Source organism: Muscardinus avellanarius (genome assembly GCF_963383645.1).
Source record: "Muscardinus avellanarius genome assembly, chromosome: 7".
Taxonomy (NCBI): Eukaryota; Metazoa; Chordata; class Mammalia; order Rodentia; family Gliridae; genus Muscardinus; species Muscardinus avellanarius.
Genome location: NC_137793.1, coordinates 95838213 through 95863657, shown reverse-complemented (window position 1 = coordinate 95863657; position 25445 = coordinate 95838213). Strand labels below are relative to the sequence as shown.

The following is a 25445-nucleotide window of genomic DNA, read 5'->3' as shown; positions in this document are numbered from 1 at the left end:
CTTGAAAAGGAGAAGTAATGAGGGATGGTAGTTAAGAATAAATAGGCTCAGATTTGTTTTGCTACTTACTAGTGTGTGGCTTGGGGAAAATTGTTTGGTCTTTTAATTTAATTTTGTTTTACTTTTTGTGCTACTGGGGATGGAACCCAGGAGCCTTCTACCTCTGGGCTACACTCTTAGAACTATATTATATTATATTTTATTTGGAAACAGGGTCTCACTAAGTTGCTGAGGCTGGCTTCAAACCTGTGTGATCCTCCTGTCTCAGCCTCCCACGTACTGGGATTAAAAGCGTGCATCATCACACCCGGCTAGTTTAATATTTTTCACTTATAAAACAGATAAAACATCTACTTTCATCATTTTGATCTGAATTTGGGCTATGAGTGAAAACATGAACAGGCTATTTTTAAGTAGTTAACTTTTTTGGAGAGAGCTGCTGGAGTTAGGAAATGGAAGAGAAATGTATTTGTTTATTTTTAAATTTCAGAGCTCTTTATTTGCATGTTTATAGGGAGAGGAATACTATGCCTTCTAAGTATGTTAACTGTTTTCCATGTTGCAGACATTGGGCACCCATGCCTCTGGGTTATGACAAGTGTTAGAGATTATGCTTACTTTTTTTTTTTTTTTTTTTTGGTACTAGGGATAGAACCCAGGGCCATTTTACCTCTGAGCTACACCCTCAGCCCTATTTTTTTTTTTTTTTTAAATCCTTTATTTTGAAACAGAGTCTCACTAAGTTCTGGAGGGCCTCACTAAGTAGCTGAGACTGGCTTCGAACCTGGGTCCTCTTATCTTAGCCTCCCAAATGCCAGGATTACAAGCATGCACCACCACGCCTGGCTATGCTTATTATTTGTGTTGAAGTATTTTGCTTCTGAAATCATTTTGTGTTTTAGCCTCATTGTAGTTTGTCTCCAGTGTTTTACTTTCCCTTTTCTATGGTATTTTTTCCCCCAAGAAACTCATTTAATATACTCAGATATTCATATGTCTACTTAAACATTCTAATATTTGAGAATTTTAATTATCAAATCCAAACTTGGTAGGAAGAGTACAATGTGTACTTATTTAATTTTTAAAACAATAGGTAAAATATAGAGTCTGAATTAACAGCTTTTAGTATTTAACTGGTTTTTGTGAATGGAACTTTTCAAAATTAACTAAATATAGTATATTATTTTTATACTGGCACTTGCTATATTTATTTAGTTTTCTTAAAGTATTACATGTTATTTTTTCTAAACAGCAGCATATACTTATACTGTATCTCCAGCAGCACCAGAAGATATTAAGAGTATCTAATTTTCTAAAATACAGTCAGCAAGAATTACTTGTAAACAGCCTTCCTTGTTTTGTTTTGTTATGCTTTACAGATATGACTTTATCACTCTTCTCCCCTTCCATTTTAATTCAGTTATTGCCTTTCCACAATGCCTCGAGTCTTGGTGAAATTGTAATTGCTTCTGACTTTCCAAGAGAAAGCAAGTTTTCCCCTTCAGTTAGCACAACTTGTCAGCTCGTTTGGTGGTTTTTTGTGCTGAAACTTTTCTTTTCCCAACTGGGTAGTATTTTTTCCTCACAATCCCAGTATCTTTAAAAACAGGTGTTCCCTGGGCATGGTGGCACACTCCTGTAATCCCAGTACTGGGAGGCTGAGACAGAAGGATCATAGGTTTGAGGACAGCCTTAGCAATTTAGTGAAACTCTCAGCAACCTAGAGGGGGGAGGTGTAGCTAGGAGGTAGACTACCCCAGTGTTCAATCCCCAGAAAACCCTTTCCCCCTCCTCTCCTGTGTGTGTATACACGTGTGTGTAAATTGTCCATTCATTTTATATTACTGTCAATTATTGTTTCTTAATGTGTGCCAGATATACTGCTGTGTAGCCAACTACGTCACCTTTGTTCTTCATCTTTAGATTTTTATGGTCTCTGATATCCCTTATGCAATGATTTACACAACTTTATTATACAAAAATGGAGATCAGAGTACACTTAAGTTTTAGTGTTGGCTAGGGAAACCTAGAAATGGGTATAAACTAATTTCATGATTACTAAGGATTTCTCCAATTTTCTCTCAAGATTTATAGCCTACCATTGTGTCATAGCTGTATAACTTTGTATGTGGTAGCTCAGAAATTAAGCAAAATTAGACTACAGCAATTTTGACAACTCAAAAAAATTTAAAAATCCTGTTGCAATTGTTGAGAAATTTGAGTCCTCGATGTAAGGCAAAAGAGTGTATGTGGGGAGTGTAGAGTGGTGAGATGGGGGATACTAAATAAGTAGCAAGGGTTGTAAGGGGGATCGTATTCTTACCCCCTCCCCACCCATTTAGTCTTTATTCTTTTCTTAAATGGTGAGTTTTCTCTGTGAGTCAAGGGACATCATCATTGGTGGTTCTAGTTATATTGACTACTCTTGCTTTGTTACTAAAGATCCCACCAGCTCTAATCCTAAAGAAGGGCACTTGATTGACCTAGTCTGATATGCATTTCCCTATGGCATGGGATAGTCTAATTGCCCAAAAGGGATGATTGGATCATCAAGCAAACATTGGTTAATAGGCAAACTGAAAAACCCTTTATTGGTATTCAAAGGCATCAAGTTTGAGCTTATTTAAAAATAGACATAAAATCCTATGGGTCATACTTTAATAAAATTGAGAATTTTTTTGGGGGGGGGTACTGGGGATGGAACCCTGGGGCATTCTACCTCTGAGATACACCCCCAGTCCTATGTTTTAGTCTTTTATTTTTTGAAACAGGGTCTCACTAAGTTGTAAAGGGCCTCACTACATAGCTGAGGCTGTCTGCAAACCATGATCCTCCGGTCTCCACCTCCCGAATGCTGAGATTACAAGTGTGTGCCACTATGCCCGACCAAGAAGTGTTGTGTGTGCGCCCCCCACTCCCCCGCCCCCCAATTATATTATGCTCATGCCTTCTACCTGGCTCATGTTGTAAAACCCATTCTCTTCTTTCATTTAGGTCCATGTCAATACACAGTTGAATCAGTTTTGATTTGGATAATTTTATTTATATGCTCATAGTGTTATGTTGTGGCTATTTTGAGCTTAGTCTACTCTGTTCCAAAAGGGCTTTGATTTGAATCCATTCAGCATTATAGTCAGTAGAGATATCTGCTTATGTATATGCTTGTTATTCTTTCTGTCTCATTTCTTTTAATTTTCCTCTCTGTTTATACTTATTACTTGAGTCAGTATTTACATATTAAAGTGGATAAGTAATGTTAAGATTTATTCTTTCATGTTGCTATACAGTGTCTAATTGAAATCTGTTTATACAGGAACTTGGGATAAGAAGCCAACATTTAAAAAAATTTGATATGTATATAATCATTATCCCTTGGTTTCTGGTGTTTTTAGATTTATTTCAGTTTAGCCTACATTTGTTGAGGCTTGCTGTGATCTGGGCACTGGCATTACAAAGAATAAAAATATTTAGGTCCCCCACCATGAACTTAAGGAAAATTTAATTAGATAATTTCCCACCTTTATAAGTATGTCAAATGTCTAATATATTTTCTACCTTTATGACTCACCTTGTTTTACATTTAAAGTTTTATTTGAATATAATTTACTTTGGGAGAGGTGAACATATATCATCAATGTGCTTGATAAGCTTTAAAAAATGAATACATCCTTAAAGCCAATTCCCAGAATTACTCAATATTAAACAACAGTTGGTAACTAAGTACGTAATAGTGAGACTATTAAAAAAGGATATGGTGTCTGCTCTCAAATGACCCTTTTATCCCACCTTTCAAGGAAAGTTTGCTAATTGCTGTTGCAGCTATTGCCAATAATGAATGGTTTCTTTGATATAATATTGGAATACTAGAAGTACTACTGTATTGAAAGTGAATGCATTTTTCTCTGTTGGTACCAATTTTTATTGTCTTCTTTGGAAGTATTTCTTATGCTGATAGTAATTTTGATTATGGACTCGTAACTTGTACTAATATTTTTAAAATTTTCTTTTGTTGAGTACAACTATAATAAAATCTCCATGAATTAGTAATTGTTAAGAAATTACATTTGCAACCTTCTGTAAAAAAGTTATGAAAAATTAGTGTGAATATAATTCAAAGTATTCTATTAAAGATATACATCTTAAGTATCACACATTTCAAAACATCTATTTCTGAGTATATAGTTGATAATTACCATATATCTTTGTATACATCACATGCTCAGAAATTAAGTGTTTAAGTAATTTTAAAGGTATTTTTATTCATTCATGATCCAAATACAACATATCTTTATCAATGCAATTTTTCTCAATATTTTAAAACATTTAATTATTTGAAACATTCATGTTTTTAATGCACTCCAACGTAACACTTTTCATCTTTTAAACACGAGATTATGTATTATTTATTCATCTTGAGGTTATTAACAGGAAAAATGATTTTATTTTAAACAGGCAGTGACATTTCTGATAATGTTAAAATTGTCTGCATTTTAAGAAAATTATTTTTAAAAATTACATGTTAATAATAACTATTCTGTAATAACAATTTAAATTTATTTTTTTACTTAAGATATTTTTTACTATACCTCATGGCTAATGTCATGAAAATTATATTTTATTAAAAAATTAAACAGTGAGATATGACATTTCTTTATAGTGATTAAAGTGTTTGTTACCTAAAGGATTTTTATGTCATTTATAAATTTTTATTCTTTTAAAGGAAGGTGCATCTGCCCGTAAGACTCAGACTCCTGCAGCACAGCCAGTGCCAAGACCAGGTAAAAATGCAAAAAAAATTTTTTTTTGGGGGGGTCATTTTCCAGAGACTGACAATTTACTTAAAATACATTGAAAAGTTGTTTTTCTTTAAAATGACTAACAGTATTGCTGTAGTAGACCTCAGAACTGTGAGGACTTATATGAGATGTGTGCTCAATTTGATCCTCATCATTAATACATATTCCTAGCTTAAAAACAAAAAGTTAAAATGAAAAGTATGCTAAAATTATATACTATAATGTATTTAAGTAGCTCAACTGGATTTTGTAATATTTTTTGAAGTATTTTCTCCAATCTGATTCAAAGATCATTGATAAAATAGATCGTATAACACTGTATAGCACTTAAAAAATAAGTTTTGTAGCGCTATGCTTTTTAATAATAGCATTTAAAGTTAAACCATAAAAACATCTGGTTGATTAGAGTTAAAAGAGGTAAAGAAAAAATTTTTAAAATTTTTTAAATTAATGCATTGTAGTTATACATCACCCAATTAGCCCTTATCCAATTCCCGTCTCATTTGCTTTCCCTTCCTCCTCCTCACGTTTGACTTGGTGACTGACATTGTTTATATTGTTGAGAGATTTGATTTCTGTCAGTAAGGCAAAAGCATGTATGTGGGGAGTGTAGAGTGGTAAGATGGGGGACACTAAATAAGTAGCAGGATTGTATTTCACCTTTTTTTGGGGGGGGGCTTAGTCTTTATTCTTTCCTTAAATGGTGAGTTTTCTCTGTGAGTCAAGGAACATCATCATTGGTTATTGACATCAATTGGCTTATTGACTACTCTAGCTTTGTTACTAGAGATCCCACCAGCTCTAATCTTAGAGAAGAATACTTAAGATTGACTTTATGTGCTCGGTAACAGAGATATTTGAAATTCCAAATGTCAAAATTGCATGTCAGCCGGGCGTGGTGGCACATGCTTGTAATCCCAGCATTTTGGGAGGCTTAGACAGAAGGATCGTGGCCAGAGGACAGCCTCAGCTACTACTTAGCGAGGCCCTGTGCAACTCAGCGAGACCCTGTTTCAAAATAAAGAATAAAAAATAGGGCTGAGGGTGTATCTTGAAAGTAGAACACCCTGGGTTTCATCTTCAGTACCGCAAAAAAAAAAAAAAAAAAAAAAAAAAAGGACATCAGCCTATTAAAATTATGATGTTATGTTTCAGTAGTAAAAAAAAAATTTCACATGTACGCTTACCATCAGGAATCTCCAATAGAAAATTGTTGAGAAAAGGAATACTCATTAATAGCCTTTTAAAAGATTTTAAAATGAATTTTAGTAGTTAACCAAAATAAGAACATCTTAAAAATTTTCTTCTGCAAATAGTGAATGTTTGAGTTCTTCTTTTTCTATTTATACTCCTTTGATTTCTGTTTCTTGCCTTATTGCTATATTGAAAAGAAGTGGTGATAATGGACATCCTTGTCTTGTTTCTGTTTTTAGGGGAAATTCTCCAAGTTTTTCCCCATTTAATATAATGTTGGCTGTGAGCCTATTGTAGATTGTCTTTATGAAGTTGAGGTATGTTTCTTCTATTCTGATTCTCTGCAGTACTTTTAGCATAAATGTATGTTGGATTTTGTCAAATGCTTTTTCAGCGTCTATTGAAATGATTATTTGATTTTTAAAAAAATTTATGATCATGTGATTTTTGTGTTTGGTTCTGTTTATATGATGAATTACATGGATTTTTGTATGTTGAACCAGCCTTGCATCCCTGGAATGAACCCTACTTGGTCATGGTGTATGATTTTCTTGATGTGGTTTTGAATGCATGTTGCTAGAATTTTGTTAAGCAGTCTTGCATCCAAGTTCATCAAAGATACAGGCCTATAGTTTTCCTTCCTTGAGCTATCTTTATTTGGTTTTGGTATTAATGTGATGTTGGCGTCATAGAATGTATTTGGGAGAGTCCTGTTTTTTTCTATTTCACGAAATAAATTGAGAAGTATTGGGATTAACTCTTCTATAAAGGTTTTATAGAATTCACTTGGGAAACCATCTGGTCCTGGGCTTTTACTGGATGGTAGACTCTATTGCTGTTTTAATTTTTTTGATTGCTTGAAGTGTTTGTCATTCTGCTTGAGGAGAAGAGTGCTTGATCAGCCATGATCTGGTTGAAATTGGATGTAATCTATAAGATGAATATTCACTTTTGATCCTCATCTTTAATAAATATATCCTTTAAGAAAAACAAAAGTTAAAATGAAAAATATGCAGGATAGTTTTTAGATAGAGACAATCATATAAAAAGTCATTGTGAGAATGTCAGGAAGAACAGTTAAATTCAACAGATACTTTAAAAATGCCTTTAATGGGCTGTTGTAATTAAAAGTGTGACCTATCTGGCCTGTTCCTTCTTAGGCAATAGCACTCAGTAGGCCCATACTTTTGAAATCATAATGGCCTATCTCCCCACCTGAAATTCCTGTGATTTGTGGTAAACAAAGGATCCCTCCCAGGAGTCGTACATCACCCAGCATCCCCTGACCTCGAACCCCATGTGACTAAGTAGCATGGTCTTGCAGGTGACCAAAACAGCACGACCCTGCATATTGGGTAAGCTAACCACAAGTTTCTGCTTCTGTAAACCTGCTTGCTTATTTTAGCATAATAGATGGATCACCCCCTCGTGATTTTCTCCCATATAAACTCCTATCCCTGGAAGACGGTGTGCCCCTCTAGTCAGCTTTCTAGTCTAAGGGTACTGCCGCTGGCCAGCTAATAAAGGCTTCAGTTGGCACGTTAAAAAAAATGCCTTTCATGCACTAGGCTCTTGGCTAGAAACCGTCTGGAGAAGCTAAAGGAACACTTTTCAGGAAGGAAGAACTAGGGATGAGCAGATGGGATTGTGTCCCAACAATAGTATACCTGTGAAGTGTAGGAACATTGTGGAAGTAGTTGAGTCACAAATACAGATATTTTTTTTAAGGCAAGGTAGCAGGTTATAATTTGTCAGTCTAAAGAAGATCACACGAAAAGCTTAGAAATGACATAAAAGGTAAAAGAATCACCAGTTTTATGTTCTGTGATTTCACATTGTTTCCATTTCATTTTTTTCCTCCCGAAAGCCAGCACCCAAGAAGAGGAGTAGGGAAGGCACATATATCTAAACCATTGTGCTCAAGTGCAGTGTGTGAGAAAATGAAGCGAAGGTGCTGGGTTCTGCTATGACTTAAGGAAAGTCATACATCACGTAAGGGGATTCTGGGGCTTTGCAGCTCTCAATATTCTGTCAGAGTTTTTCACTTTCTCTACCAAAAGTTCACTGTAGATTAAATTGATAGAAATTAATCTGGACTAATATCTTATAATACCTGAAATATAAGTATGCCCATCCTTATGAACTCTCCTTTTCCTTCTTCCACTTTTTGGCACCCATATGTGGATGCCATATGTGGACACTTCTTAAGTACCATTCTAGAAAGAAATTAAGTTTTTAGCACTAATTTGTCAGACCTGGTTTGAATGGATGTTAACAGTTGAAGTCTTTAGTGGTCTGATTAATTTTATATTTTTATTTTGCCACAGAAATGTTAAATGTATTTGCTTATGCAGTGCTGCCTCATTTTGACATGTTCACATATCATTTTTTAATCTAAAAAAAAAAAAGCGTCGTGGCACATGCCTGTATTCCTAATACTTGGAGGGCTGAAACAGGAGGATCACAGGTTCGAGGACAGCCTCAGCATATTGAGGTTCTTAGCAACCTCCTAGAAAGAGCTGTTCAAAATAAAACAAAAACACAAAGATTGCTAGAGGTGTATCTTAGAGGTAGAAAGCCCCTCAGTTCAATCTCCAGTCCCACAAAAAATAAACCCCAGGAGTACCCAAAACACATCTCAAAGTATATGTTATAGATATTAATGAATTATTTTGTGTTAGGTAGATTTTTGGATCTTTTAGAGATGGGGGACTAATTCACCTATTCTTTCCTTAAATGAGGTACCTCAAGGGTAGAGTTTCATTTTTGAGCAGTTAAATTTTTTTATTTAAGCCAGGCTTGGTGGTGCACGATTGTAATCCCAGCATTCAGAAGGCTGAGACCTGAGGATCGCGGTTTCTGGACAGCCTCAGCTACTTAGTGAGGCCTTTTGCAACTCAGTGAGACCCTGTTTCAAAATAAAGAATAAAAAATAGGTCAGGTGGTGTAGCTCGGAGGTCAAATGCCTCTGGGTTTCATCCCAGACCTCCCCCCCCCAAATTTTTTTGTTTATTTTTCTGTCAAATATTTATTCAGTTCTGTTGTGTTGGACAAGTCCATGGGTAAATTTAACATTTTTTTAAAGTCATTTATTTATTTATTATTTTTTATGGACATGTTTTATTTTATTTTTTTTATTTTTATTTTATTAAAAAAATAAATTTAACATTTTAAAGTGCTTACAACTAGAGCCGGGCGTTGTGACCCCTGCTTGTAATCCCCACACTTGGGAGGCTGAGACAGGAGGATCGCACAGGTTTGAAGCCAGCTGCAACTACTTAGTGAGGCTCTCAGCAATTTATTGAGACCTTGTTAAGCCATGGTTCTTTATAGTATTCCTACTTATGGCTTAAGTTTGTTGGAATACCCCTTTTGTCCCCTGCTTTCTAATGCACACAGTCTATAGTTTACTTTGCCAGCTTTAATTCTTCCTTTTTAAAATATTTTTTATTTATTTTGGCTGGTTTAGCTTGAATAATAATTCTTCTTCTTCTTCTTCTTCTTCTCCTTCTCCTTCTCCTTCTTCTTCTTTTTTTTTGCGGGTTTGGGGTGGAACCCCTGCCCTATTTTATTTTTGCTGGCACTGGGGTTCCTGGAAACCCTTCTCTGGGCTACACTCCCAGACCTATTATATATTTTTTAAATTTGGAAACAGGGTCTCTTAAGCCAGAGGGGCTGGCTTCAAACCTGCGACTTCCTCCCGTCTCCGCCTCCCAAACTTAGGGATTACAAGTGTGAGTTACCACGCCCCACCTTTATTCTTTATTTTGAAACAGGGTTTCACTAAGTTGCAGAGGGCCTCACTAAGTAGCTGAGGCTGTCTGCAAACCACAATCCTCCTTCAGTGAGACCTCCGGAATGCTGGGATTACAAGTGTGTGCCACCACGCCCGGCTCTAATTCTTCTAATTCATAATCTTTTAAGGTGAGTTGATGGCCTATAGCTCTAGGTTGTATGCTTAATACTGCTTATGTGAGAAAGTTAGTCACCAGGCAGTTTGTGTAAATTTCTTATGCTGTTTGTTGGTCTAGTTTTTAACATAGATGCTTACTGGAGCACATATATATTCCTTCTATAAATTAATTAATTAATTAATTAATTTGCAGTACTGGGTATGGACCTCAGAGGCATTCTACCTCCGGGCTACATCTCCAGCCCTATTTTTTTTATAATTTATTTGGAAAGAGGGTCTCACTAAGTTGCTGAGAGCCTCACTGAGTAGCTGAGGCTGGCTTCAAACCTGTGCGATCCTCCTGTCTCAGCCTCCCAAATGCTTTGATTACAAGTGTGCACCACCACTCCTGGCTTATGTTTATTATTTTAACCTCATATCTTTCCATTCTTTCTCTCCTATTGTCTACACATTTGCATTGTTTCCGTTTCATAAGCGGGGCAGTTTCTCCCTTCTGGCATTTGCACACATTCCTATGGATGGTTCGCCCACTTGTTCCTGGCAAGTTGGTTCCTTTTCTTCCTTCAGATCTCAGCTTAAATGTCACTTTCTTTGAGAGGCTTTTTTCTAAATATTCTATCCAAAAGACACTTTTCCTTCAATTCGCTTGCCTTTGTTTCTTAATATGTTCCTTTTGTGTTTGTATTTGTTTCTTTGTGTTCATGTTTAGGATCTAGATTCTCTACCGAAGAGCTCTTTGAGGCAAGGTTCACTTCCCTTATATTTGGCATTTAATAATAACTTATTAGATTGCCTTGTATGTAGGTCCTGAATGAATATTTTTAAGTGAAGACTATAATTATTTGAAATCAAAACAATGATAATTTTTTTTGTGATTTTTTTTTTTCTTGGCTTGCATATTAGCTTAAGTGGGGACATACAGGCAGCAGCAGTTAGCATCAGCCATAGCAAAGGGCTCCATAAATGATAAATATATACTAAGACCTGACTAAGGACTAAGCATATATTACTGCTTTTTAAATTCTGAATAATATCAGATGTAGACACTATTATCTCTCTTACAGATGAGACTGAGGCTAAGCAAAGTTATCAGGATGATTTGCCTAGGCAATGGCAAATCTGCTTTTGGTCACTCTGCCATAGGACTTACTCTGCTTCCCCATCCCTTCATTTTTAGATTACGCTTATCAGCCTGAGTATTGTAATGTCTCTGCCTTGTTTCCTACATACTTGGAACCTGTTAATATTTCATAGTTCTTTCTTATGAAACCTTTAAACTTTGTTTTTAGTATGTGTGAACTTTTACATTTTGCCTTTTTTAATGTTCATTCTTTTTAGACTTTATTTTAGTAAATGTTTTCCTAAATTCCTGAATCCATTTGTGGGCTTCTTGAATCCATTTGTGGGTTCTTTTACTAAGAAAGAAAGAAATCTGTGACTAAAATGACATTGATAGGCCATCCTTCCATCCATCCTTGTCACTCCCTTTAGCCAGACTTTAAGCAACTTCTTTTTATCTATTCAGCTAAATCCTCTCATTCCTTTATCCTCCAAGATATCATATACTTATGTACTAGATGACACATCTTGCTAATCAGATTTGTGAGCTTTAAAATCATCTGAAAAGTATTTAAGAAAGTTCTTTCAGAGTTTATTAAATGTTTTCTTTTTTGTGGTGTGCACGCGCGCGAGAGAGAGGGGGGGGGGAGGATTTTTGGGAAAAGAAAGATCATACTACTAATTTTTTTTTGTCAAAAGTTTCCTGGTCATTTTCACATATAAATCACACCTTATTGCAGAGTGCTTTGAGTTGAAGCCAAGGATCCTTCTCTACAAGTGAACACAGGCTAGTGAACTAAGATTCATCAATAAAATGTGTGATTTCAGTTGGGAAATCTCTGTCCTGTGTCCTAGGATCTAAGAGAGGGAGAGGGAGAGGGAGAAGGGAAGGGAAATGTTTGCTATATTTTATATTGTTGGATACTGATTGATGTGTGTTTAGGGCATTGTTTTTAATTTATATGGAAACTATACTCACAAGCAGCTTTTCATACTATTTTTGCTTAACTTTTTTTTTTTTTTAATTTTGGTACTGGGGTTCCTGAAAGCCCTTCTACCTCCGGGCTACACTCCCAGACCTATTTTACACTTTTTTTATTTTTGGAAACAGGGTCTCTTAAGCCAGCGCAGCTGGCTTCGAACCTGCGCGATCCTCCTGTCTCCGCCTCCCAAGCACAGCGATTACAAGCGTGCGCCACCACGCCCGGCTTTGCTTAACATTTTTAACAGTATGATTCATTTATTAAACATATCACCGAACTTTAATATTTTTTACAATAAGATACTTATGCTTTTATATAAAAACATGATAAATTAGTTTAAATGTAGTTTTTCTGACTTGAAAAGGGGTCATGTTCCAAAAAATCTTTGTGTTATGTAATTTCCTTTAAAGGTGGTATCTATTTGTAAGAACTAAAATTGAATTAGATTTTTTTCCCTTTAACATCCACCAATCACTTCTTGAATTCCAATGTGCAGACAATATAGATATGTAGTTGCTTCAGAATTGTTAAACTGTATTCCTATGTGTAACAACTGTCAGATAAATTATAGATATTAGGCACAGTTCCTTTTGTTTCTAGTCTTACATAGAGTCCACTCATTTATAATTTTACTTATGCTAGGACCTGATTTCTCCTGGTCTTTTCAGTGAGCTTGGTTGCTTGTTTCTTTTTCTGTTCTCTGGCACTGAGGTAGACAGTGGCTGTAGCTCCACTACTGATCTACTTTCCCAACCCTTTTTATGTTGAGACAGGGTCACACTAAATTGCCAAGCCTGGCCTCAAACTTGTCCTCCTGTCTCAGTCTCTTTGGTTGTTGGAATTACAGGCATGTGTCACACATCTGGCTCTGTGAGTTTGTTTTATATAGCCACAGTACATTTTCTGAGATCTCCTTAAAGTCCTCAGTGTTTTAAAATGTGCATACATTAGTGTTAATCTTGTGCGACAGAGTTCCACCATTGGTTTTTTTTTGCTTAGAATTGTTTTAACTATTCTGGGTTTTTAATTTTTCGTATAAATTTTAGTTTTTTTTTCTTATTCTCTGAAGAATGTCATTGGTATTTGATAGGGTTTTCACTGAATCTTTAGACCACATTTGGTAATATGGCCAATTTAACAATATTAATTTTGCCTATCTATGAACATGGGAGATCTTTTTTTTAAATCTTTTTTTAATTTATGTCCAAAAGAGCACTTTTTGGACAAGACACTTCAAACAATAATTTGAGCATGCAACATTTTCTCATAGCCACAAGCAAAAAAAAAAAAAAAATAATAATAATAATAAAAACTTGTTTCCCTCCACAGACCATTTTTAAAAAATAGATTTTATGGAAGATCTTTATCTTCTAATGTCATCTTCAGTTTCTTCAGTGTTCTCTTAGCTTTCATTGTCTAGGCCTTTCACCTTTTTGGTTAGATGTATTCCTAGGTATTTACTTTTTTTTTTAAGGCTTTTATAAATGAAGATTGCTTTCCTGGTTTCTTTTTAAGAAGATTCATGATTGTTGTATAGGAAAGCTAATGAATTTGTGTGCTGATTTTTGTATCCTGCTACTTTGCTGAATGTATTAGCTCTACAAGTCTTTGGAGCTTTTTGGATATTTCTGGAGCTTTTTGGATCTTCTAAGTATGGAATCATATCTGCAAAGCGTCATAGTTTACTTATTTCCTTTCTGTTTGTATTTCTTTTACTTCCTTCTCTTGCCTAATTGCTCTGATAAAAGTTTCAAGTACTATATTAAACAAGGCTGGTTAGAATATACTAACTATATTTCAAGTACTATATTAAACAAGGCTGGTTCATGTTTTTCTAGTACCTCTAAATTAATGCATTATTAGGTTATTTGTGATCTTTTTGATTCCATAGGTAGGTGGTCAGAACTATAAACTTTCCTCTTAGACTTTCTTCACGGTATTCCAGATATTCTGATATGCTGTATGTATTCTCATTCTATTCTAAGAAAGTTTCTGTTTATTTTATTTTGTTTGTGGAACTGGGGATTTGAACCCAGGATCATTTTTTAACCTCTGAGCTATATACTTTCAACCCTATTTTATTTTTAATTTTGAAACTGGTCACACTAAGTTACAGAGGTCCTTGCTAGGCTGGCTGCAAACCTCTGATCCTCCTGTCTCAGCTTCCCACATACTGGGATTACAGTTGTGCACCACCATGCCTGGCAGATGTATTCATTGTTCAAAAGTATATTATCTCCTTATGTTCACATAGTTTCTGTAGTTTTTCTTGGTGTTAGTTTTTAATTTCATTATGATCTTATAAGATATAAAATGGCCTAAAATATGGTCTATTTTGTAGAAGGTTCCGTGAGTAGCTAAGAATAAAGTAAAATGTAGTGTTGCTGGATGAACTATTGTATAGATATCTATTAGGTCCATTTGATTAACACTGTTTTGTAGGTCTGAAGAATCTTTACTGTGTTTTTGTCTGGATGACCAACCACTTGCAAAGGAGACATGTCAAGATCACCTAATACAATTGTCTCTCGAATATTTGAGTTTTATAGTATTTGTCTTATGAAATCTAATGTGCTGATGTTTGAGGCATAAATATTTATTATTTCTATATCTTGTTGGATTGGTTTCTTTATCAGTCAGTATGAAGTAACCTTCTTTGTCTCTTCTGGTTAGTTTTGGCAAGGAGTCTGCTTTGTCAGATATGAAGGTAGCTACTCTTGCTGATTTGAGAGCTCCATTTGCATGGAATATCATATACATCTTTTCATTTTCAACTTTTGGGCTGTCTTTCAACTTATGGGCTATCTTTGCCCGAAAGATGAGTGTCTTAAAAACAGCATATAGTTGGGTCTTATTTTTTAATTTATTTTGCCAGTTTATTTTTTTCTTTTAATTGGAGAGTTGAGACCATTCACATTCAGTTTTATTATATATTGTAGCATTTGTTAATAACTACCAATGTGATTAGTATCTAGTGTTTGATTTAGTCTTATTTCTCTTTTCTTAAGTTAGTTTTCTAATGAGATTTGTTCACTCACAAGCTGTAGAGGTTTTTTATAATTTATTTCTTTTGTGTGTAATATTTTTTACATATGTTCTATAGTACCTGCTTAATAGTCATGAATTCTGAAGGGTAGCTTTGATGGATATGGTGGTTTTCAAGTTTTGGGTTTTTTTTTTTTTTTTTTTTTGTTTTTTTTTTTTTTTTGAGGAGGATCTTAAGCAAATTTTTCCAAGCCCTCTTGGATTTTAGCATTTATGCTAAGAAATCTGAAGTGATTTTGATTGGCTTGTTTTTAAATGTGACCTGAGGGTATGTAGAGGGAGGGTTGTGGGTTTTTATATGTTAAGGTGTTTTAGTTATATGTCTTGGGTTCTGAATGCCTCCTATATTTGGATATCCATCTCATATCCAGGGTTATTTAAAATGTTATTATTTTTCTGAAAACGTATTCATGCCTTTAGCATCTTATTCAGATCCTTTGTTGATTGTAGTGATTTTCAAATTTCTTCTCTTGACGTACCTCCACGACTCTTGTATAATCCAGTCAAGGTTACTTGTTTTCCTTTTTTGCATACTGTCTGAATATTTAAGTGTGCCCACTTTGTCTTCCAGCTCTGAGATTCTGTCTTCTGCATAGTGTACTTACTCTATTGAAGAGACTTCCAGCTGAACTTTTTATTTGACTTGCTTTCTGCCTAATAAAAAACAAAAAGCAACTTTAAAAATAGAAGAAAGTATAATATTTTAGATCTTGGCTCCCAGTAACTCCTTTTTTTCTTCCTCCAAAACAGTTAAGTATATTATCACCTCATGCCCCTTTCCACAGTGTTATATCTGATAGTGCTCTGATTAGAGGTAATTGATAAGTTATACAATTATTTTCTTCCTTTGCCAGACCTGAACATCCCCGAACACCGTAGTACATGGCAGTGTGTGCTCCCTCCCCGTGTCTTCTCTGAAGATGAAGGCAAATAACATGTAGGCCTTCTTTGTAAAGTTGAAAATAAAATAATAAATAATATGTTTTTTATAATACTCCTTTGTGATTTTTTTCTTTACAGTCTCTCAAGCAAGACCTCCCCCAAATCAGAAAAAAGGTGAGGAGATATATATATTTTAACTTACTGTAAAAAGTACATAGGGATGAAGTAGGTTGCAAAACCAGAGCAATATATTTGTGTGGCTATATCAAGTATATGTGCCTGGTAACCCCTTTTCGTTAGTCAGTGCTTAAGTCATAGTGATAGTTAAATATGTTTAATATTATTACTGGCTTAAATAACTTATTTAGCTTAAAAGAATTAATATTAAGTCAGGTGTGGTGGTACACGCCTATTAATCCCAGAACTCGGGAGACTGAAAGGAGCATCCCGGGTTCAAGAACAGCTTCAGCAAGTAGTGGGACATATCAATCTAGTGAGACCCTGTTTCAAAATAAAAATAAAATACAGGGCTGGGGGTATATTTCAAAGGTAGAATGCTTCTTGGTTCAATCCCAGAATAACATCTCCCACCCCCCGCCACACACACAACCTACTAATTTTTAGTAGAGAAAGTTAAGTAGAATTCCTTATAATAATAACATTTGTTACTTAAAAAAATTTTTTTTACAGGATCTCGAACACCCATTATCATAATTCCTGCAGCTACCACCTCATTAATAACCATGCTCAATGCAAAAGACCTTCTGCAGGATCTGAAGTAAGTAATTTTTAAACTCCATTTTGTAGAACTTTTAAGAAGTTGTAGTTACTAATTCAGTACTATTTAGAAAAAAGTTTTCTTAATAGCTGAAATAAAACTTTTCAAAACAATATATACATTTATATCTGGATTCTTCAGAGAAATTTGTAGTAACTTTTGACTAAAGTCATAATGAAAAGGCTGATGTTGTATTAACATTTTAAAGGAATTACGGTGTTTTGATTTTCCCCTGAAGACCTTGAGATGTTTTTAAAACAAATGCAGATTCTTTCTGTGTATGAGATGTATGTATATCCTAGGAGAAGAGGTAGGCAAGTAAGGAGCATAGTTACCTAACCTAGACTGAGATAAAAGTCAAAGATGTGAAAATGTTGGAGAAATAGTAATATAGCAGCAGAAAGAAACATATCCTATATTAAAATTTATAAAATGCTTTTGAATTTTTGAAAAACTTTTTTTTTTTGTTACTGGGGATCGAACCTAGGAGCATTCTATCTTTGAGCTACAGCCCAGCCCTTCTTATTTTGAAACAGGGTTTTGCTAAGTTGCTGAATGAGATTGGCCTCAAACCTGCAGTCCTCCTGTCTCAACTCTCCCAAGTATGGGGATTACAGGCATGTGCCACCACACCCAGGTTTAATATTTGAAACTTTTAATGTCTCTACCACCCTCGTTTCCTTTTTTAAATAAATGTACTCAGTTGGTTCTGATAAATTTGCATCATGGTAATGACTACAAAATAAATCCCCTCCCAACCAGCTTCAGACTTAAAATCTAAGTAGTTTACATATATTTTTCAGTATCCTTTTTATATTAATGGGTAGAATTAAGTGTGCTAATTTTAATGATTATGACCTTTTTTGGTTCTGGGGATTCCACCTAGGTCATTCTCTCTCTGAGCTACACCCCCAACCCCCCCAACCCCCCCCCCCCCCTTTTTGGAAGAGTCTCACTAAGTTGCTGCATTTCTCTTTGAATCTATAATTCTTCTGTTTCAGCCTCCCAAGTACTAGGATTACAGGCATGTACCCATTGTGGTCAGTTATGAACATTGGTAATGTTAAAAAAGTTTTAAATAATTTTCACTGATATGTATATTAGTAAGGCTTCAAATGCACAGTGATTAGGTGATTTTTAGAATGCTATTAAGTTTATTAGATACATCTTGGCAAATATAATTTTTCAGTGGTTTTTTCTTCTGTCAAATTTTATGGTGACATAACACATATTTTACATATACTGTTAAACTGATGACTGATACAGAGTTTTATAATAGTTCCTTTTGTCAGAATGCTTTTCATTATGTGATTAAAGATAATGTATGAACTTAATATCTAATGTTTAGAGGAATAAGAAAGGCGTGGTCATTACTAGTTGGAGAGAGAGGTTAACCTGTAATTTCTTATAGTACTAATTAAAGTGAAGTTGTCAAATTATCTAATTGTGTTACATATCTGGTGGTTTAATCTTGATGTTTGTTGTGAATCTGGGCTATTGCTCTCTAATCTTAACGTGGCTTTATTGAAAGAAATCCTGGATTGAAGGTCTATCCCTTCTGAGTGATTTTTGTGTTTGCTTTTGCCAGAATACCCAGCACCTTAAGTTGATTTTTGTGTTAAATTCTCAACTTGAGAGTTTCTGGCCAATCAGAGTAGTCTAAATTCAAATTCAACTCAGACCTGAGTGACATTGGTGTTGACTTGGCCAGCATGATCTAGGAGGTCTTTTTCTTTCCCTACTCTAGGGCCAGATCAAGGTGGGTATGCGTCCTTGACGTTTCATTGGCAACTTTTTTTAGATTATCCTTTCCTTAATCGTGTGGCTCTTGTAAGGTTTCAGCTTCAGCTCCTTTGTCTCCTTTCCTTGTGAGAGTAGTAAAAAGCAAACCCAGCAATGCCTATACTTTTTTTTTTCCTGTGAAACCTGTGCACTTGATTGGTTGTCAGGTTTTTCTTCATTTGTAGAATGTCTACTTTTTTTTTCTATATCAGCTGTGCATTTTAGATATTTTTTATATCATATCTAGCAGTTGTAGGTGTTTATAGTGGAAGGGTTTTATACTTTAAGCTATAATGTCTTGGAATTACAAGTTTATAAGATATATTTATTAGAAGTAGAAGCTTATGATATATTCACTCCATTATTATTAAACTACCAGGCAGCCGGGCGTGGTGGCGCACGCTTGTAATCCCCGCGCTTGGGAGGCAGAAACAGGAGGATCGCGCAGGTTCGAAGCCAGCCCCGCGCGCTGGCTTAGGAGACCCTGTTTCCAAATAAAAATGTAAAAATAGGTCTGGGAGTGTAGCCCGGAAGTAGAAGGGCTTCCAGGAACCCCAGTACCACCAAAAAAAAAAAAAAAAAAAAAAAAAAAAAAAAAAAAAAACTACCAGGCATATATTAATCTATTAGAGCAACAGCAAATTTCTTAATTGATGCTTCTTAATTAAGTTTGAGTTGTACCTGAGGAGATTTGAAAATGATGTTTCATGAAATATTTATGTGCGTAGATGTATAAATAGATTCTTTGGGTTTGAGATATATTAAACATTAGAAATAAGTTATTTTCTTTATCTAATGTAATCAGACATCCAGATGCCTCAGCCATGAGATTCAGATTACTCTAGTGATCCTCACTTGAGGTTGTGTATATAGAGTTTGTTCATCCCATAAACAGTGTAATAAAAATAAAAAAGACTGCTGGGTATGGTGGCACACCCTTGTAATCCCAGCATTGGGGAGGTGGAGACCAGGGGATCATGGTTCACAGACAGCCTCAGCTACTCAGTGAGGCCCTTCGCAACTCAGTGAGGGCCTGTTTCAAAAAATAAAAAGACTACAAAATAGGGCTGGGGTTGTAGCTCAGAGGTAGAATGCCCCTGGGTTCCATCCAGAGTACCACAAACAAAACAAACAAAAAACACCCCGCTATGTAGATAAATGCAGCACAAACCTCACCTTTTAGGAGCTCCAGTGATAGTGGTGCTCATCTGTTAGGTATTAACTGCAGGTGATAAAAACTTTCTTGTGTTCAATATAAAAACCAGTTTCAGTGGCTTTATTGTTCATGGTACAGTAAAAACTGCAGTGACCGTTGAAACTTTACAGACTTAAACCACACCTTGAATATAGGTTCAGCGTCAAATTAGACTTCAACAATTATCAGCCACTAAAAACTACCTAGCACTTCCCACAAATTATATGGTTTTAGTGAGAACATATATAATAATACCTTTTCTTACTCTAAAGAGGTAGTTGAAAATTACTATTTTCTACAATTTGAGACCTAAAAAGGTTATAGAATAAATAATCTGGCTTGTTTCACTCTTATCCTTAATAAAAATATTTAGAGATAAAAAGCTTTAAAGGCTATTTGGTTGTTTATTTTAATTGTGTTAACTTAATTATAGTGCCAGAAATAAAACCAGCTTAATATTCTTACTCTTTCAAACAGTGGAGACACCTAGCAGACATTCCGATTAAGAAATTAAGTTTTATTATGACCCTGATAATTATCTCAGAACCATCAAAAACCAATCTTCCACAAAATTTAAAACCTAAATTCAGTGTTATATTTTGTAATCTGAAAGGTCTAATGTAGATAGTTTCTTACTAAATATTTTTAATGGTAAGTAGAAAAATAAAATTCAGCAGCATAATATCTAAAAGAATATTGGGAATTCTCTGACCTTCTCATAGTAAAAATGAATGTTCTGTAAGAAAGAAAATAAAAGCAGCTTTCCTTCCAAAAGGAAAATAATATTGCTTTGAAATAACTTAAAACTGCTTATAAACTTGAAGCAAAATAAGTTGCAATACTTGCTCATTTGAGGTTTTATTACATGTAGAGTCTTAAAAAGTGCCTTCAAATTTACATAGCCAGGTAGCCTGGCACATACCACTATATCAGTACATTGTTTTATATACTTGTCTTTTTAAAAATTATAACTGGGTGTGGTGGCACACGCTTATAATCCCTGTGGTTGAGAGGCTGAGATAGAATTGCAGTTCGAGGATAGCCTCAGCTACTTAGTGAGGCCCTTTGCCTCACTAAGAATAAAAAATAGGGTTGGGGATGTAGCTCGGAGATAAAATGCATCTGGGTTCAACCCCTAGTACCAAATAATTTAAAAAATATTTAAAATTGAATGATTTTATAGGTACATTGTAATTACACAACATAAGATCTTTTTGTATTGTTTGTTTTTTATTTTGCGGTTTTGGGGATTGCACCCATCAGGAATAGTACATGCTAAATGAGCATTCTACCACTAAACATCTAGTCCTCTTTTTTTAAAGTACTTTTTTTTTGTTACTGGGATTGAACCAGGGGCAGTCTACCTCCCAGCTATGCCCCTAGCCTCATTTTTTATTTTTTATTTTGAAACAGGGTCTCACTAAGTTGCAAAGGACCTCACTAAGTAGCTGAGGCTGGCTGCAAACCTGTGATCTTTCTGTCTCAGTCTCCCAAGTACTGGGATTTTAAGTACTTTTGAATGGTAATTTTCAGTAAACTTTTCCCCATTAACAGTATGGAAAGAAGGAATTTTTATTTTAGGTTTTAATGATAAAATTTTTAGTAGATGTGGGTCTTTTGATTGAATGTGCCAACTAAAGAGTGTCTTTAAATAACTTAAAACTGGATAAATAAATAAATTTCAGAGCCAGTCATGATGGTACACACCTCTAATCCCCATGGTTTGTGGATAGTCTTAGTAACTTTGTGAGACCCTGTTTCCAAATAAATAAAAATAAAAGGGAATGGAGGTGTAGCTCAAAGTTAGAATGCCCCTAGATTTAATCCCCAATACTCATGTACATCACACACACACACACACACACACACACACACACACACACACTTTTTTGGGGGGGCAGCTCTTGAAATAGATTTGATAGTATAATTCAAACCTTCAAACCTATGCAAATATAGGTTATATTAACTTCAAAAAATTAGCCAGGCATGGTGGTGAACGCTTGCAATCCCAGCATTTGGGAGGCTGAGACAGGAGGATCGTGATTAGCGGACAGCCTCAGCTACTTAGTGAGACCCTGTTTTAAAAAAAATAAAAGAATAAAAATTTGGGCTGGGTTTAGCTCAGCGGTAGAATGCCTCTGGGTTCATCCCCAGTACTACCTCCCCACACAGTTTATACGAGCAAAAATCTCTTTTCCACCCACTAATTAATACACAAAAGTAGTTTTTGGTCATCATTTATAATTGTGAAATAAGATAATCTGTCTCTTGATTTTGTTTTGCTGTTTTTTTGTGATTTCTGTGTCTTATAATCTACTTGGAGTTTTTCAGCTAAACTGTAAATGCTTCAGAGATGAGAGCTTGTAATTTTGTTGGTTCTTACAGTTACATTGTTTAAAACAAGTGTTTGCCTGATAATGGGAATCAAATGTTTGAGGAAAGAAAGATAAAAAAACAAAAAGGGAGGAATATAATGATAAAATTGGATCGGGGGACCTATGTTTCTTGAATTCAGTGTTTATGTGTTTTCTACCTGTCATTAATGCATTTATTGATATATAATTATGTCTGTACCTGGAATTTAAGTTTCTATGAAGTTATTGCACTTGGTATTGAGTTTTTTTTGCACATTACCTGCTTTTGGATAAGTGATCTAACAACTTTTTATATTCTTTATAGATATGTTGAGCTGTTTGCAGTAACTTTGTGAAATGTTTAAAAAAAGAAATTCTAGCCGGGTATTGTGGCGCACAATTGTAATCCCAGCACTTGGGAAGCCAAGACAGGTTTGCAGGTTTGCAGCCAGCCTCAGCAACTTAGGCCCTCCGCAACTTCGGGAGATCCCGTTTCAAAGTAAAATGATAAACAACAGGACTGGAATGTAGCTTAGAGGTAGAATGCCCCTGGCTCCATCCTCAGTACCACAAAATAAATAAATAAATAAATAAATAAATAAATAAATAAATAAATAAATAAATAAATTCTGTTTTCAATTTTTTATTCTTTAGAATGTTTGCAGTGTTCATCTTAATATGTTACAGTTGTAATATTTATAGTGCAAAGAATGCACAAACTAAATTTTAGTGTCTTTTAGTTTAGCCTTACTACAGAGAAGCCAAGCAATTAAACGGATGACATTCATTTTTAGGATAGATCATGCCCAATTTTTCTTCCAAGTTTAAAACACTCCCTTCATTGTTTAACACCTCATTGCAAGTGACATCTCCCCTACTGTTTGAGTCAGCTGGAGGATTTGCTGTGTAATTAATGCATAATTGAAACCTCCTCCACACAATTACAGTACTGGCTGTAACCCATAGTTCAGGTTGGTATAAATTTTGTTTGGTTTTATGGAAAATAAGGATTTCTCAGTTTTCCAACTCTTTAATAAGTAAATCAATCAAACAAAAAACTAAATTTAACCTTAATTAAAATTAAGGTTATATTATGGAAATACTAAAAATATATCTTCTATAAACATTGAGAGGAGTTTAATGAAACTATAAGGTTATTTAAAACAAAACGATTAAATGAATTGTATGATTATGGCCGTGATGGCAGTCTCACAGGGCAGAGTTCCAAATAGGAGAGATTATACACAGTGAGTGTTCAAAGCATTTGCAGTTTCCTGTACTCACCAGATACTGTTCCGCACATGGCTGTGAAGAAACTACTTGAGGCTTAGGAAACACCCACTGGGAGAGAAAGCAGGTGGAGCAGCCCTGTAGGGCGGCACTGGCCTCTTTGGAAAACAGTCCGGGATTTTTTTTGTGTGTGTGTGTGGGTCTGGGGATGGAACCCAGGGGCATTCGACCTCCAAGCTACACCCTCTGCCCTATTTTTTATTCTTTATTTTTGAAACAGGGTCTCACTAAGTTGCAGAGGGCCTCACTAAGTAGCTGAGGCTGTTGGTGAACCGCGATCCTCTGGTCTCAAGCCTCCCAAATGCTGGGATTAAAAGAGTGCACCGCCATATCTGGCTCAGGATTTTTTTTTTCCTTCTTCTCATCACATTTAACATATTAATGCAAGGATGAGACAGGAGGATTGCACAAGTTCGAAGCCAGCCTCAGCTACTTAGTGAGGCTCTCAGCAACTTAGGGAGACCCTGTTTCCAAATAAATTATAAACTAGGGCCAAGGGTTTAGCTCGGAGGTTAGAAACCTCCTGGGTTCCATCCCCCCCAGTACCACCAAAGATTAATGCCCTCTTTTCTAGCTTCCTTTGTTGGTGGAGATAAGTTAGCTGTTGGTGAGATACTTAGTCCTTTGAAGGAAATCTGATCTGTATTGTTACTTTAAAGATCGTTTTAAATTTATCTGTTGTACTTAGATGTAGACTTGGATATATGTTATATCCATGCACACATGCACACACACATAGATTATGCTTGGAATTGATTAGAATAAATGTACAACTGTTGGTTTTCGTCAGTTCTGAAAGGCTTACCTTGTCTCTTTAGATATTCTGTGGAATATTTCCTGTGGAAATTCTTTGAGCTTCACGTGAATGTGGGAGTGGTCCAGAGAAGAGTTACTAAATAAGAACCTGCAAGCCTGACCAGTCTAGCATCACTTTTAAGTTTTCAGTTTGGGGTTTTTAACATCCAGGTATAGATTCTTAAAGCAGGATTTGGGCTCTGTTTTCTGTTCTAGAAACGACAAAGAGAAAGCTCAGGTTTAATTGTTTTTTCAGTGCCTTCTATGGTTACCACACTGCAGTGTCAGGCTTGCTTCTTTGAGTTCCTGTCTTCACTTGGTCTTCATTCACATATTCTTTATTTCTTGTAGCTAGCTCAGAGATACCTTTAAGAATTTTTATACTTTATTCATAATTTTCATTTTTTAGAAATATTATTATAATTGCAAGGAGTCTCATTATACCTGAAACAGAATAAAATATAAAGGTTTTAAAGGTAAACATTTGTTAATGTTGACCCGTGCCATTTTTCCTTAAGCTATTTTCAAAATGTATATAGAAATATAGTTCCCAAATGGAAGTCAGAGCATTTAGAAATCTTAAACAGTTTTATCTAACTTCTTTGAGACTGCTTTTTCAGTTCACCTAGTATTGAGCATATGCTAACTACCACATGTTAGTTGGTGTGAATGTCATATCTGAGTGATTGGCTATGCCTTCAAGAAATGTGTTGTCTTGCAGGAAAGTGACAAATTATATGTTACCGTAATTAAAAAACAGACTAGTGTTAAAATGGTAGAAAATTGATTGCTGCTTTGGATTAAGATAAATTCATAATGAAATAAATATGGCTCAAGTTTAGAATTAGATGCTTAAAATCCCTAGAAATATACTTAAAGTTTGGTAGCCTAGAAAACCAAAATTATTTTTATTTAAATGATGGACGTATGGTCCCTCTGGATGCCACCTTACAAATTAGACAACTATGGTATTTTATATGGATAGATCATAATTGATTTGTTCAAACTTACTATGCAAGGAGAAGCATAAATAAAATACTGACACATGCCTACTCAATACTTAAGTCTGGTTAGGACTCAATAGGCTTAATTATTGCCCTATTTTCTTTAGCACCCTAAATTTTTTTTTTTTTCATCTGAACATTGTTTTGTCATTAACTGAAGCTTCTAAGCTGAAAATGGAGTTGTAACAGAACAGGATACATTGATAATTGGCACTTGACCTAGCCAAACTATGTTGTGCTACATAGTACTTTGGTCATATCCTTTGTTCAGCTGGTTAGGGCACATTATGTACTTTATTGATGCTAAGATAAACATTTATTTTTCATGAACTAATTTCTTTGGAATTAGACTCTCATATCATTGATGGCATCTTG

General features: G+C 35.1%; 1 protein-coding gene across 1 annotated transcript in view; it reads left to right on the top strand.

Moving 5' to 3' along the window:
* The window catches only part of CDC73 (cell division cycle 73), a gene marked incomplete at its 3' end in the record, with an annotated part of 141014 nt that overhangs the window by 101091 nt on the left and 14478 nt on the right, over nucleotides 1–25445 (top strand). Inside the window, exons 11-13 of the mRNA XM_080698369.1 lie at nucleotides 4721–4778; nucleotides 16011–16046; nucleotides 16563–16650. Coding sequence (XP_080554495.1) covers nucleotides 4721–4778; nucleotides 16011–16046; nucleotides 16563–16650 — 182 coding nt within the window. The remainder of the gene's footprint in view (nucleotides 1–4720; nucleotides 4779–16010; nucleotides 16047–16562; nucleotides 16651–25445) is intronic.